General features: G+C 36.2%; 1 protein-coding gene across 7 annotated transcripts in view; it reads right to left on the bottom strand.

The window, feature by feature from the left end:
- Positions 1-16,590, bottom strand: part of dtnbb (dystrobrevin, beta b) — a 102,039-nt gene that overhangs the window by 69,481 nt on the left and 15,968 nt on the right. For all 7 annotated transcript variants that reach the window (XM_034018200.3, XM_034018201.3, XM_034018202.3 and 4 more), the window contains 7 exons: positions 15,536-15,603; positions 12,765-12,845; positions 12,457-12,670; positions 5,733-5,818; positions 3,786-3,940; positions 2,138-2,243; positions 1,507-1,673 (listed from right to left, as the gene is read on the bottom strand). In XM_034018200.3, the coding sequence (XP_033874091.1) occupies positions 1,507-1,673; positions 2,138-2,243; positions 3,786-3,940; positions 5,733-5,818; positions 12,457-12,670; positions 12,765-12,845; positions 15,536-15,602 (876 nt within the window). In that variant the 5' untranslated portion in view covers position 15,603. The remainder of the gene's footprint in view (positions 1-1,506; positions 1,674-2,137; positions 2,244-3,785; positions 3,941-5,732; positions 5,819-12,456; positions 12,671-12,764; positions 12,846-15,535; positions 15,604-16,590) is intronic.

The following is a 16,590-nucleotide window of genomic DNA, read 5'->3' as shown; positions in this document are numbered from 1 at the left end:
TGTTTGCTTTTAAACAGTAGGCAGCAGCTCCAGTTATCTTGATTCACAATGCATTCAGAGTGTGTGGCAGCTTTGGGAGCTTGAATAGAGCAGATTCATCTGTGTAAGATTTCATGTGGGAGTATAAAACATCTGGGAAGTCTTTTCTAATCATGACAAACAACATACCACACATTACAGTCAGGAGGGCTGATAACACATACCTTCATTAACATGCACAGGCTGCTTAGCAAAGTCATTTTCTAAATAGTACCTGTGTTCCAGAAATACACTACTAACACATACCAGCATGAACTAAGCAATGGTCCTGTTATCAAGTGCCAATTTTCACAGAGTTACTCTACACACTATGAGATCTATATTACTCTGCATCTAATTTATTACAGTGGTCAAGGTACCTTTTATTTTGAACTTCACTGTTCTTATGAATATACTATGCAAGAACTCCCTGTCTTTAACCCGTTTCCACCGCCACGGCTGCGGACGTTTTTTTTGGCCTGGTTTGCTATTTAGTACCCGAGGGAACTACGTCATCACGTAGCAGGGAGGCGTGTGCTGGATAAGAAGTCAACCGGGGAACAGAGCTACACATTTTAAGCTTTTTTCATTACTTGCAACGGCTGTAGAGTTTTTTTTTTATATTAAAGCGAACACACAAACTGACAGCAAAAATAAACTTACAGCACGTGCATTACAGCATGGAATGAAATCACCATCTCTATCTTTAGAGGGTTCAGACAATTGGATCTTGAGAAGCATGTCTAAAATGGTATGTGGAAGGAGTATGCGGGTGTTTTAATGTGTGTTTGTATACATATAGCAAAGGCTAATGCCCAGCCTATAGTACATATTGTTTTGTTTAACTGTTTATTTTGGCCCTTGTGCCTGTTTATTTGTTCCTGTTTTTAATTTTGCAGTTTAAGCACTAGAGTGCACATTTAATAAACAAAACAACAAATAAACAGGCACAAGGGCCAAAATAAAAGGTTAAACAAAGCAATATGTACTATAGGCTGGGCATTGGCATTGGCATTGGCATTGGCATTAGCATTAGCATTAGCATTAGCCTCTCCTTCTCCCTCCCAGACAAAGGGGTTTTCCTTCCTTTTATACATGTGGCCATTCCCCAATTAGCACCAATTATCTAAATGGGGCATGGCCACACATGTGATTGCTGGCCGGGATAGATTTAACCCCATCCCTGCCAAACTTACATTCCGACACACACAAACTATTTACAGCAACAGGGCTTCTGTCCCGACACGGTTTTGTTTCCACATGCCTGTCCTGAAGCTTTCAGGTTTCAAATGAACAGGATCAAGTTATGAGACAGAGGTCTGGTACCAAAGTATAAGTGGTTTAAAAAACAAAACAACAAAAATAAAACTATACACCATAATCCTTATAAATAAACATTATACTGTAGGTTGTGTTTGTGGAAACACAACTGGACATGGAGACTCAGGGTTTTATAATTTGCATTCGATGCAAAAGAATGTTTCTTACCCAAGAAGAATGTTCCTTCATCTGGTGTTGGTTGCTGTGGGTGCCGCTGGCATGACCACGCCAAAAACAGTTCTGGCAGAGTTGGTAATTGTGGCACTGTTGGCATCGGTACCTAAATCCCATCATGCTTTCATTATGACAATATGAACATTCCACAGGATGGAAGACTGAAAAAAAAAAAAAAAATTGGGGTAGGATTTCTTAACCAAGCCTTCAACATGAAACTCAAAGATCAGAATGATGTAGGTTTCCTTTCATTATGACAAATATTGCTGTACATAATCGAGATACAGAACTGTTCAAAATTAAGTTCATAGCATAACTAAATTGCTTATACTGTACTTAGATTTCAACCACTAGGATAATGTCTGTTTCCCAACTTGTTAATACGGTGGTCCTATAGATTTGGTGAATTTGAATGATTTAAAGTGGTGTACTCGTATTGATAAAGGATACCGGGGAAAGAATTTATGATCAAGTGTTATCAATGACTTAATTTTTACTTTGAAAAAAAGGTGTCTTGTGGAATTTTTGTCAGCAAAAAACATAGAAACTGATTTTTTTCTGGACAACAGGCATTTTAATTGACGAGAGAGACTTAATGATTCATAAGAACAGAACTGCAGTTTACCATTCTCCACATTGGCCAGTCGGTGCATAAGAGGTAGCCAGACCAGGCATTGGGGAGGTGGGTCAGCCATTAATGCATCTAAAAACACATTCAGCGCAATCTTTTTCTGGAACAAAACAAACCAAACAAAAAAAAAAAAAGATTAAAACCCAGTTTTGATAAAAAAAAAGCCAAAATAAATAAAATATGAACGACTTAAGGTGTCTTGTCCAGTTCACCCAAAGTAAAGATTTAACAGTGGCAGTGTAGAGGGGATTGTAACACTGTACCACAAAAGTCTTGATACATATTCCACAAACATACTAGCTTGTTATGAAAAGCAAGGGAGGGGTCTCTGGTGATGTCAATAGCGCGTGCACCATTTGTTTGTAAAACGAACAAATCTGCTAATATTGCAGAATTAACAAGAAACAAATAAGGTGCAGGTACAGTAAGGGCTCTTGTATTAATCACCATGGAAATCTCCCTTTAAAAAATAAAATAGCACAGTGTTAAATTATTTGTGAATATGGCTTTTTGTATCATGTCTGCTTGTGTTGTTTCCAGTGACGCAAGCTCTAATAGGATTGGCTGTAGCTAGCAGCACATGACGGATGCTGCTTAGTATATGGACCTGGAAGAACCTTGAATTGTGATCAGATTGTATGATTAGAGGGCTAAACTCTCAATTCCACTGCACAGGGTTTCAGTAAAGCTTTATATTGAACATCAGATCTGTAGAGTATTGGTCCAACAATACCACAGAATTCCATACAAGGAAAAAAAAACAAAAAAACAAAACAAACACATATTACAGTTAAAAAAAAAAAAAAAAAAAGAATTTGACTTCATGTTACATATTAACTGTCCAGCAAGAACTAATTTTAAATGGGTGTACGATGTGTTGAGTACTGTTGATGGCTAGAGGCACATCAAAATCTGGTTTACAAGAGTAAACCCTAAGAAGAAAAAGGTATGTTTCCAACAACCCACCCAGGCCATTTGTTTCAGCAAAAATCGGCCTTTGCTTTTTCTTTGATATGAGTAGCAGACTACACCATTTTTAATGCTCTTGGCTAAAAAAATCATTGCACACTATTTCTACTGTAGAAGCTATAGAATGACTAAGATCAGCTCAGTATAAGCTAGCGATTAAAATCTCAGATGGCGCCATCTGTTTGTTAAAGATAATTGAGCTTTTTTGTCCACAGAAACTTCTGGTATTAAAGAATTTGGTTTGCCTAGTCTGGGGTAGTGAATAATAATAATAATAATAATAATAATAATAATAATAATAATAATAATAATAATAATAATACTCCTCAGTCTTGTTATCCACAAATATATATTTGAGCCTGCAATGACATATCAGTATCTGGCTGTCTTCTTCAGCTTGCAATGACATGGTACTAATTTGCAATTAAAAAAACTTGCCCTAATTTTACTAGGTTTGTGGCAGATTAAGTTACGCACAGTGTTGTATCAACTTTCAGACTCAGTTATGCGATAAATCCTAATTTTAGATGTACTATTTTGTATGCCTATACTTCGTATTCAAGAGTGCTGAAATCAAACAATTCCAAATATGCTGCAGAATGTCACTGACTAAGAAAATACTTGAACAGGCAATTGTTGTAGTCTTGATGAAGATAGGGATTGTTTTATTTACCTGTTGTGGAAAACACGTTCGAACCGAATGTTCTGTGTATCCAAAAGAAGGGCCTTCAAACACAGCTGTCGGGAGCTTTAATATTTCTCTCAAAAACTGATCAAACTTTGTATATATCATCATTCCATTAGAGTCTGAAATCTGAGAAAATATGTCTGGAAGAAATAAAAAAAACATAAAACATAGGGTTAATTTATCAACAGGTCTTGCTGACTATATTATCTTTCTCTTAAACACCCCATAAAGTCAGTCATTACCAATACCTTGTTTTTCATTTGCCACTGGGACCGAGATGAAAGTGAACTGAATTTGCTCTAGCCCAGTCTATCTGATATCAAGCACCCATATGCAAATGATGCATTGTGACATACAGCGAGACTCAGTTGTATGTGGTATTGTACTGTGCCTCCATAAGACACAATGAATGTGTCACAATACATTTCTGTGTTCTGAGGCCTACATACCCATGAGCAGACTGAATTATTCCATTGATGGAAATGGTGGTAGACTGTGGTTCAAATCGATCTTAGTGGCAGATGGTTACAAGACATAAGATTTTGAGTATATGGGAATTTTGGGACACCTAGGACTAGACAGCCGCTCCCCCAAGCTTTGTGTCATCTGCAAATTTCACAAGCTCGCTGATTATCCTCTGAAGTCATTTATGTAGATCGGAAACAACAGGGGTCCAAGCACAGATCCCTGCAGCACTCCACTGAGTACATGGCTCCACCTGGAGGTTTCTTGTTGTCACTGATTTCAACTGTATGATTAGTCTTTAGTGCTGCACTTTGTCAGTTTGTTTGTATTTGGAAGTCCAGGTATACTACCGTATGTCATGCACTTTTACTGTATACCTCTTTGCAGTAACTTCTTCAAAGTTGACTGATGACCAGGTTTGCAGAGCTTGGAGATGTATCACATTTAAAAATACATCATATATTATATATATATATATATATATATATATATATATATATATATATATATATATATATATATATATATATATAGTTGCAGTCTGACAGGAAAGGAAGAATAATACTGAAGATCTAAGTTGAGTGGGTAAGTGGTTTTAGCTTTTCTAAAACATTTTTACCTCTAAGGAGTTACATATCAGGTACCATTAATATGATTTAGGTGTAACATTTTTGCATGCACTTGGATAATTTAGTTAAACAACACACAGTTAAGCTTTACCACTTACAGAGAGAATAGCAAACGTGTCAGTGTTACACTATTCTCCATGTCTCAGCTCATCCCTAGGAATGGTGGTACCAAGTTATACAGACAACGTCAAGGCATTGTAAGCAAACAAGACAGTTTGAAAATGTATAAAATATGTAATTAACCATTACCAAAGGGATAATAATAGCTATCCAGAGAGCACATTGTAATATAAGCTACAATTGTACCAAATAATATATAATGGCTATAAAACTCACTGCAGTATCAATTCAATATTTTCCAATAAGCTTCAGTGCTACAATCTAGATATATGTAGTAAATAGTTAAGTTTTTCATTATTGTCTATTCCAAAGAAATAACTTTCTTTTTTGTTTGCAATACTTGTAAATTGGAATTACTAACTACAGTTAATTTAAGCATAACATTTATCTTTGCAGTTCAGGAGAATCATGTCACAAATTGTTGTTAATTAATTACAATTGTACTGTTCTTATAACAACCTTTCTGTAAGAATTCCATCCCAAAGTTATTTGCAGATCTGATATGGAAACCTATTTATTTTACTTTTATCTGCAGACATCTGTTCTTTAATTTCTGATACATGCAATGACAAAGCTTGCAGTTATTTTACAATTCAAGTCTTTACAGAAACCACTGGATGGAGCTCATGGTTAGAAATCTGCAAGGCACAGGCTCAATCAATAAATTAAATTCAACAGCATTGTCTTCAAATAATACATTATTCTTAAGTATACTTACACCTTAGTTTATCCACTATTTTTCCACCACACATTGTAGACAGCATAGCTTTTACAGAAAACACTGTCAATTTCCCATGGCCTTCACTGAAACACAAAAAGCATTTTAAAGTATTTTTGTAAAATCAATTCAAGGCAGAATGATTCATAGCTATTTAAAACCAACATGATACCATATTATGGATATAACAAAAAATTAAAGAAGTAATAACGTTTTGTTTATTTGCAAGTCAAGCGAGGCTTTTTTGACCGGATAGCTGACTATGCATTCACTTCCTGTGCAACAGGAGGCTGTGTGGTCCAGTGGTTAAAGAAAAGGGCTTGTAAAATAAACAAATAATAAAAATAATATTAAAGAACTCATATTAACTCACTGTCATATGCACAGAAGGCTCAGGTGGGACCTAACAAATGCTGCACAGGAAATAAATTTTGAGTGTCGTGTCAGGATAAACTGATATCCGAGTCAAAATGAAAATAAAGTCTGTAAAACTGCGGCATGTTTAAAACACCAAGTCTTTCACACTTTCTACAGAACATAGTACAGCTGCAGTAATGTTTCTTGCCACAGAACCTCAATCTTCCAGAAACTCAAGGGATTATTATTTTTTCTTAAACTGCGAAAATTGCATCTTACAAGAGGAAAGTGCTTTTTATTTGGCTTTTTTTCAATTCCCACCAAAATCAATAAACACATTCAAGCCGGTCTCTTGATCCATAACGAGATCACTCTATCATTGTCTCAGCCACGCAAGACACCTTTTTGTAAACAATTTTCAGGAACTGAATGGAAGATTCTTTCATCCTTTTCAGCCTGTAATATTAATAATCCAAGGTTCCTCAGTGATGGCGTAATGAATGATCCATGACTATAGCTGGTACTTAATGGACTGGAAATACATCAGTTGCTGTCACCTGATACAGACCTATTTATATGAGTAAGTAATGTGAGCAGATTTATTTTTTGAACAGACACATTTCTAATTGACTCCAGAGTTCAGTTTTAGGTTGACAGAACCCCAGTTAAATGTATTTTTTCATTCTGTATTTGAGTTTGTAAGATTTTCAATGTTTCATCTACTGTATTTAGAATAATAAATCATTATAGCAAATGTCAGTTAATGAACATTGTGTATGTTTTATTATAAAGTCATTACTTCCTTGTGCAGTCATGTTATATGCATGGCACTCTTCTAGACTGTTGCCAACTACTGTATATTATTATTATTATTATTATTATTATTATTATTATTATTATTATTAATTTCTTAGCAGACGCCCTTACGCAGGGCGACTTACAGTTCTATACAAAAAATACATATCAAGAATTACAGTACAATTAAGAGCAAGATACAAGATACAATGTAATAATAAACTATATTTTATTAATAACAGACTTACAAAAAATATATTCTTTCAGTAATTGTACTGTCACAAACCACAACATTTTGTAAGAAACCACGGGCAGGATTTTCAAAAGGTTGTAAATGATAACTCCAGTGTTAAATCAACAAATTGGTGTGTAGCATTGGTTTTGGTATTTCAAGCAGTCATTATGCCTGTTTCGTTACTAAATAATCGTCCTAATGTGATTTCCGAAAATTATGTTGATTTATGAAATAATGTTACTATCTTAATGAGCTGTGCTTCTTGCGACTATTTCTTTTGTTTGCGTGGGAATTTAAAAGGAAATCCGTGTTAATTGTCATAATTTATCAGGAGTTAATTTGCACTTGGAAAAACAGGGTTTTAATTAATGAAAGAGTATATAACTCACCATGAAACAGACATTTAACAGACCACAGCTGTGACACCAACAATACAGAGAGAGAGTGTACAGGACCAGGGTTAATTTCTTACAGACTAACTAGATAAATCAATATTATGAAAATATTTGAGCCTTTTCTATACTGTGGTTATGAATGAGATTTATTCACTTATCTTAACCTTTTGCAACCTTACAGAATGCTTGTTGTATTTCTAAAATTATATACCGTTATTTTCACCCAGTCACTACCAAGAAATTAGCAATGTAACAGTAGCCTATTTGAATTCTGCATACGTACATTATATGACAGCTGCCATCTACTGTAGATTTTATTTGAATTATACAACTGAAATCTTGGTATAGAAAATGGCTATTACAATAAAGTTTCCTTAGGTGATTGCGGATTTGCTTTTAACACCAGTGTCTTATCCACACAAAAATGAAGAACAGGCGTCAAGGACACACAGTGATGCACTAGGAATGTGATCGAGATCATTGACATGGATTTTGTCTAGACATATTTGTAATGTCAGACTCTCACTCTCCACTAAAAAAAACTATCTAAAGCACTTAAAAGTACAATTAATATTCATTTATTATTTATTTTTTTATTTAAAAAATCTTTTATATCCACCCCGAAATAATAAAGGAATATTAATTGCACGTTTAAGTGCTTCGGGTCGTTCTTTATCAACTGCACCTCCATGTGAAACAAAAGAACTATCTGTATGTAGCGGTCCCTTTCTCTTTGAATTTAATGTCAGAGTTCCCCCACACTTTATGTACAATGTACACTTTCACACGTTTGTATGCATATAAATTGTTCTTATAATACTGTAAGTGTTCAGTGGCTAATCATGTTGATTTTATTTATCACGGAGGACAAAGAGTAAAAGAGAAAATGCATGATTAGAGGAATTCACCAAACAATTAATTATAAACAAATTGTATATTGGGTAGGGAGTTCTACCGTCATTTTAAAAGCTTAATAAATATATAATGAAGTGTAACATACATGCTATACATATATAATAACTAACAACTACAAACACTAATGGGACGTGAAACGTATGTATTTATATATAGCCTACAATCGTACATACTAAAATACATACAAAAGTAGACGTCATCATAAGAAAATTAATAACAACCAATACACATAGATGGCTTATGGTATTCTTTTCTTTTTAACCAAAAAAAGATTACAAAATGCATTTCAAAATATCCCCCCGAATGAGGGTAAATGACTAATGGAGTTTCATTATTATTATTATTTATTTTTTAATCCGTGCCGTCCAATTTATACCCGCACCAGATAATCGTAAATCAGCATTTTATATGTGAAGTGTTCTAAATAAATGTACATTCTGGATGACAAAAAGCACAATTTTAAATTAAGTTTAGAAATGATACACAAAATAGATTTTTTATTCCCATTTGGCTGCTGCTCACTAATGCGAGAGCTGTCTCCCTGTACACTAGTCATTTCCATAACACTGAATTATGCTTTCATTCATTTTTCTTGATCTCATGAACATAAGAATTCTCCTTATCAAGTCGTTGAGACAGGAAGTGATGTATGTGACCTGCGACAATTAAGCTTTAATGAGAAAAGCATTCATTAACAACCTCAGACTTAATTTCAATTAACGTATTAACGTGTTGATTTAATTAATACATTTCGTTTGAAAATCACTTGCAACTAAAGCTCTCGTTACTATACCACAAGTTTGATATAATAACACTGGTTTCTGAAAATCCTGTCCAACATGTTTTAATCCAACTTGTGACTTCATCCCAAGATTCAATTGGGTTTCTTGGCTCCAACCCCATCATTATTTATGTAGATATAGATATAAATATAGATATATACAATTTGAAAAAGGCTGTGTACCAAAAGGATCAAAATCAAAAAGAAAACATTGATGTAGGTACATAAAAATGTGAATGTACTTGTAGTCCAAAACATCCTGATATAATTGATTTTGTATCAATTATTCACATTTCTATGCATCTAATACTGGTTACATGTTTTCAAACTTCTTTTTCATTCTGTTCAAACTTCTTTTTCATTCTGAAGAACTTATTTTACCCTCATTCTTTGTCTCATCAATTATTTAAACCATTGGAGCAGACAGCACCTGTCACTGTAGACTGATAATTACATTTGGGATGGAGATAAAAGTTCAACATGATTCATATCTCAGGTTATCTCCTGTGAATGTTATATTTCTGACAGGAAATTAAACAGGGTAGTTAATTTTAAGGCTCATAAATGTTAAAGCCGATATTGTCTGAACAAAAGAAACATATAAGGTATTTAATCAAGGTCATTATAAAGGTTTTTACAGACTTGATCATGTGTGTTTGGAAGTATGACAACAAACCGGTCATGCAACAAGCCACCAATAAAGTTGTTATGCTAATACAAGTGTCAATTGTAGTGTCAATTGTAAGTGTCAATCATGTATTCATGCTAATAAAAGGTAAAGTTTTTATGATTTAGGCAAGCTTAAAAACACCAAAAAAATCTTTCTACAGAATATAGTGCACTCTCTAGAAAGAGTGCAAAGAAGAGCGACCAGAATTATCCCGGGTTTAAAAGGCATGTCGCATGCAGACAGGCTAAAAGAATTGAATCTATTCAGTCTTGAACAAAGAAGACTACTCGTGATCTGATTCAAACATTCAAAATTCTAAAAGGTATTGACAATGAAAAAAGGTATTGACCCAGGGGACTTTTTCGACCTGAAAAAAGAAACAAGGACCAGGGGTCACAAATGGAGATTAGATAAAGGGGCATTCAGGACAGAAAATAGAAGGCACTTTTTTACACAGAGAATTGTGAGGATCTGGAACCAACTACCCAGTAATGTTGTTGAAGCTGACACCCTGGGATCCTTCAAGAATCTGCTTGATGAGATTCTGGGATCGATAAGCTACTAACAACCAAACGAGCAAGATGGGCCGAATGGCCTCCTCTCGTTTGTAAACTTTCTTATGTTCTTAGTACAGCTGCAGTTATGCTTCTTGCTACAGAGCATTGATCTTCCAGGAACACAAGGAATTACTATTTCTTTCTAAAACTGTCGACACTGACTGGCAGAGGGAGTCCAACCTCGGTAGTGATTTCATTATGTGGATTCCCAGTTCACAAAAAAGGCAAATCTATTGTTAGCAAAGACTGAATTTCAGCCATTGCAGCTAAACTGATTTCATACCTGGGCAAGCCGTTTCAAAAGAAACCAAATTAGTACTTACTAATACTTAACTAACTGTGGTTTATGCCTTGTTGAACACTGAACGCAGCGTTTGACTATCTGCCTATTAATACAAATAATAGAACGTAGCTGTAACAGGGGAGATCTGTGCTGGCTATCTGGCGCATGCACCATTCTGCAGGGGGAGGTCTAGAACCTGTCAATCACGACAACGACTAAATTTATTTAAAAAAAAACAACATTTGTGCAACTGGGATGTGGAACAGGAGACGCGTTGCTGGGCAACCAATTGAGCAGTTAGGCCCACCCGGCGCTGAGCTGATCGGGAGATCCAGATTGGCTGGGGGGGGGGTGCCCTGGGAGGCTGCGCGCAGCTCAAAGGCGACTGCACTGCCATGCTACACAGAGGGGCGCTTTGTTTACATTTAGGAGGAGAGTGTCCACTCTGCAGGATAACTACTACGGAACCCTTCAACTGCAAGACAGTGCCTGTGAAAGCTCACTGGGAGGGCGGGACTTCGAAAGCAACAGTAGTAGGTTAGTTTAGGGGATGTTGATCCCAAACAGTATAGGAGAGGGTTTGCGTCGTGTAGTAGATTCCTGGAGCAGGATGTCTCTTTTAACCCTAAGCGGCCCATTTATTCGGCGCGTCAGGTCCAATTTATTTTCACATACACAGTTTATTTTAGATACGCTGTTTAAAAGTATTTTTTTTCACAGTAAAACAGGTTTAAAAGGCACTGCATATCAACAGGACACTCAGTACTGCATCTCCAGCCCCGCCCCACTCCTTGTCCGCTGTATTTTTCACATACCTCTTTACAGTCGTGCATACTGATAAATCATTTCCTGATCACTCGTTTTGTCACCAAACCCCTCAATAAAGCGATCCAAGTAATTATTTTATTACTAGAACATCTCAAAAATCTCTGCAAATGTCCACGATATTCTTTGACTGCTGGATGCGGAAGCAGCTATCTTGTTTGTTTATGTCCGTGTTATCTCTGTGGTGCTGGGGCTATGTGTATTGCTCAGATCCGCCCCTTTATTTTTTTTATTTTATTTTTTTTCGGCTTCTCTCGGCTCCTATCGGTCTCACTCGGCCATTGAATGGTTTTCTCGGCTTTTTCCGGAGAAAAAACGACTAGAGACCTGTGTTTTACGTCTTTTTGATGATGTCCGGACTGGAAAGGGAAAATTGTAATGATGGACCTGGTCCAACATAGGACCGCAAAGGGTTAATGTGGCTAGTGATTGCCTTGTGTGGCAAACTTTTATTTTTAGCTTTGTTTTGTTTTCTTTATTAAATCTGACTATAGCTGCCATTGCTGGTACCCTAGTGGCAGCACTTGTGTTGAATTAAATCTGCACGCCTGTGCAGCCTGTCAACATCTAATGATCTGTGTCTGCCTCAGTATTATTCAGTGATGACCCACACACACAATGAATCCTCGTTACAAACCTCAAATCATATTAGACTCACTTCACAGAACACTTACAAACATATACTTAATTACCATATGCAGGTAATTGCCATCAATAATTCCTGTCTTAACTGACCTATTCTGTAAGTGTTCATTGGAAACATTCACTTTTGCTAAAAACCTGCCACTGCCTACTCCAGGGAATGAGGAAAACATGTACTGTCTGAAGAAAGACTTTCATATTAGCAGGCTATTTCATATTCCCCTCTTAATGACCACAAATCTACGTCTAACCCTTGTGCTTTGAATCACCTGTCATAAGAAGCTATCATGAAGTTAAGAAGAAGACTGATAGATTGATCCACGTTGATCTGATGTGTGGTCGGAAGTCGTTTGTTAAGCTGGTAGTAAATGGACGAGATAATGGTTTCCAGTCGAGACACGTTGATTTCCGCGTTGTGGTCCAGTGTATTGAGGCCATTATCTCGAAAGGCTTCTATCATGTTCCAAACATCGACAAGGTGGACTGTGAGGTGGAAAAAAGCAGATACAATTCTAAATTATTACAGCTTTAAGCAAAACCAGATGCAAACATTGAAAGTTTTAAAAACTGTACTTACGGTTACATCTCTTTTGAATAAATCTTAGTTTGCATGCCGTCCGATACGTTGAAAGCCTGATGACATCAAAATTTTGAGCCCCTAACATAAGGAAAAAAAGAGAAAATACTAATAAATTCAGTATAGATTATTACAAGCATTTGCTCTTTCCAATCACTGTAAAAAACAAAACAAAACAAAAAAACACACTTCCATCACCAAAGCTCACACAAGATGAATGAATAGCATTATTGAAATCAATGTAAAAATTGACAATGAAAAGAAGTATTTCCCCAGCCCCACACACTTTGTTTATCCCCTCTGGTCTTTGGGTAGCTGCCATCAGTCATATTCAATTTTGAGGCATCCCGTCATAGCTATGTAAACTACAACATTGTCATGAAACTGCACCAAACTTTGTGTAGAGACAGGCAAGCCCTTGGCGAACCTGCCAGAATTGCCTCTGTTTACTTACACAGCTTGCTTGATAGGCTGTTCACTCTGAAGAGAGTGGCTTTGACTGGTGTTGCAGCTATAACTATGTCACAGATCCACATTTCATTTGTATTTTCTATTTCAAAGTTCTTTGGTTAACTTAAGTTTTTCATTTAAGTTTACCAGTGTGGTAAAAACTGTCATAAAATGCTTGGCTGTGGGGTGACATCTGACAAAAACGCTTGACTGTAAAGGGGTTAAGAACAACAAGGAACTCTGTGTAAGGTTATGCTGTATGAAATTATATTCACTTCCAATGAACGTCAAATTGGGGAAAAGATTGTAACTTAAAACCTGATTCAATTTACATATAAATGGTTGTAACCAATCCATTTTAAGATCATCCAATAAGCTATTGAACGGAGTCAAACTGAAAAGGTTTTGCATGTACAGGTATTTACAAACATCATTGGCCCTCTACGATACAGTATTTGAGCATACTATTTATTATTAAACCACTTTATGTGAAACTACTGCTATTAACCACCAATATTTTGAACAATATTTTGGTGGCTGAACAAGATAAGAGGCCCTGATGACAATATCAAAATGCTAAATCTTGCGATAAAAAATGAAGAACTAAAAGTGATCTTATTTTTCTCCTTGTTGTAAGCCTAACCGATACAGCTTCCCCAGCCATGCCTGTTGCTTGCTGTGGTGGGATTCTTACAGGGATACAATTTCTGGCATTGACATGGATAGAAATAAACTAATTCAGCAGATTTAAGCTTGCAATTGAGGAAATGCAGCATGGCTTTGACCAGCATGGGAGGATTGCTAACAAAAGTAACATCCCATGGTGTATTAGCAAAGGACGGTAAGGGGGGGGGGGGGGGGGGGTCAAGCTGGTGATGATGGTAAATGATGAAGAGGGAGAATCTGAGATTGGCTAGAACTTCATGATGTGATACATACTCTTTCTACTAATTTTAATTTTGTGAGATGAAACCTAAAGTTTCAATAAGGCAGGTCAGTGTAGCAACAAACGTGACTCACAGAACAGTTAAATATGATCCTACTGTGGAACAGATGTCATATTCCCTTGATAAATTATGGAGTGGATGGTTAATTACTTATTGTTGCAGCATGAAGCAGAAAAAGTTGAGCAGACCCTAATTAATAACAGCTTGATACCTGAACGACACAACAAGCTAGACATCCCCTGTGGCACAGCATAGTGGATTAACCCACTGTGCCACCTAGTACTGCATATTTGTTGCAAAACTGTAGTTTTGGGACGGACTGTCTGTTTGCACACTAGCACACTACATAGCACAGATGTTTCTATTTTTGGAGTTAGTGTAACTATGAATGAGAGTGCAATGCTGAGGATTTAGCTAATCTATATATTGGAAACAATTGACTCTCATAAAGGAATCAGCCTGTACAACTGTCTAGTACATACACTATACTCTATGTCATAGAGTCTATGAGCTGGCTTCCGATGCTAATTCACGTCAAGGAAAACTGCATATCCTATTAAGCAATTCATTTTTTTCCCTTTGTTTATTTAATATGGCTTTCACAAAATCCCTTGTGTTTTTGCTTCTTAAGAATTGTATCTCCTTTTCGTGACATTTTGCTGCCACTTTTCATTTGAGATCCCTGCATGATGATGCACAAAGCACCCACACGTACCTTCTGCTAAAGATTGATGAAAGGGAGTCCAGGAGCTTTTGTGCAAGGATACAAGTTTAATAATAAATAGAGTTTGAGTTATAGTTACAGTGCCTGATTGGAAAGATTTCTAACAAACTGCTTATTACATACTTGGCGGTTTCACACACTGCAACATCGTTTCTCTAGGAAAAAACACTGCACGTCACAGTGATGGGTCACTAATTGTTTTCCTGGTCACAACACAAAATGTCATCATCATTCATCTGACACCTGTACACTCAAATTGATACACATACACGTAGTTATGGAGGAAAAATAGGCCTATGACCAGGCCAAAAAAATAATTCCTTTCACTTAGCAGCCTATTTTTTTAATTGATAGAAAACAGATTTCAGTTATTGAAATATTTGTTCTTATTTTTTAACATTCATATTTTGCTTCCTAATGTCAAATTCAAATATTTTACACAATATCAGTGTGAATTAAAGCATTGTGTACTGAAATGACAGGGGGTGTGTGCAAACTTACATAATTTATGCTTTCAATGAACACATAAGGCACAGTCAATCAGAATCAGCCAGGGGAACAAAAGGAGTGAGTGTGGATTGAATTGGCCTATCGGTGCGTTGCTTTGTTAACAGTCAGTTGCAGTACATCAGCTCCCTGCCTGTACTTACTCATCTCCATGAAAAGCTGTCTCTTCTCCGCCACGGTCTTGCCTCTTTTTCCACCCTCATCAATCATTCTGGGGGACAGAGAACATAGAATGGATACATAAAGTCATTTTTTTGCCACATTTCACTGTGGAGAAAAAATAAAGAAAGTCAGGGAACATGCTACCCTTTTCTCCGCTACACATGACTACAGAATGTGAACTGATTACAGTGCAGCTGTGTTTAGTAGTAATCACATGATACATATTCAGTTCTCTTTTCAATGGTATTTCTCAGTTCTAAATTCTGTAAAATGCTAGGTTGGTTCCTATTTTTAATATTTAATAGTTTTAATAATTTCAGTTTTTAGATCCCCCATGGTTTAAATAAATTGTATAGACCAAAAGATGCTGAAAAAGGCTTATGTGACAATTTTAACACAGGCTGTTGTGCAGGTAATAAGAACATAAGAAAGTTTACAAACGAGAGGAGGCCATTTGGCCCAATCTTTGTAAACCGGGAAGTGCGGATGTTATTAAGATACAAATAGCAGTCCTAGCTATCGAATATCCATGCTTTCGCAAAGATAACAAGCCAGCACTCCAATACAGACATCAAGAATTATGGATATAGTCTGATGCATAACTTTGCTACCTCGCTGTGACTGAAGGTTTTAAAGTGCTGTGGGACAGCGTTTCTCAAATGCTCTGCAGCTCTTCTCATAACTAAACATTTCCTAAAGGTTATCTTTTGGAAATTCAGGGGCGTATTCTGTTGTGTCAGTTTTCATTGTTTTGGATGGCTGTTTTTTTATTTTTTAGTAGTAGATACAGAAGCTGTTATTTTTTATATTTCACTGTATATTTGGCACCGGCTCATTGTTTTTGGATTATCTTTGAAGTTAGAAGATGAAAGGCTATTACACATGTCAGTTCAATCACGTGACCAGATAAGGATAATACCAGCGCACTAATGTCTACAGGGACAGGATTACAGTACCACAGATCATATTTACATAGTTTTGTATGGAAATAAATCCGGTAATGTGAAGTATTAAAAGTAACTGAAAGGGGTATAAA

Source organism: Acipenser ruthenus, chromosome 6 (genome assembly GCF_902713425.1).
Source record: "Acipenser ruthenus chromosome 6, fAciRut3.2 maternal haplotype, whole genome shotgun sequence".
NCBI classification, from domain to species: Eukaryota; Metazoa; Chordata; class Actinopteri; order Acipenseriformes; family Acipenseridae; genus Acipenser; species Acipenser ruthenus.
The sequence above is the reverse complement of the archived record's forward strand: the minus strand, read 5'-3'. Positions and strand labels throughout refer to the sequence as shown.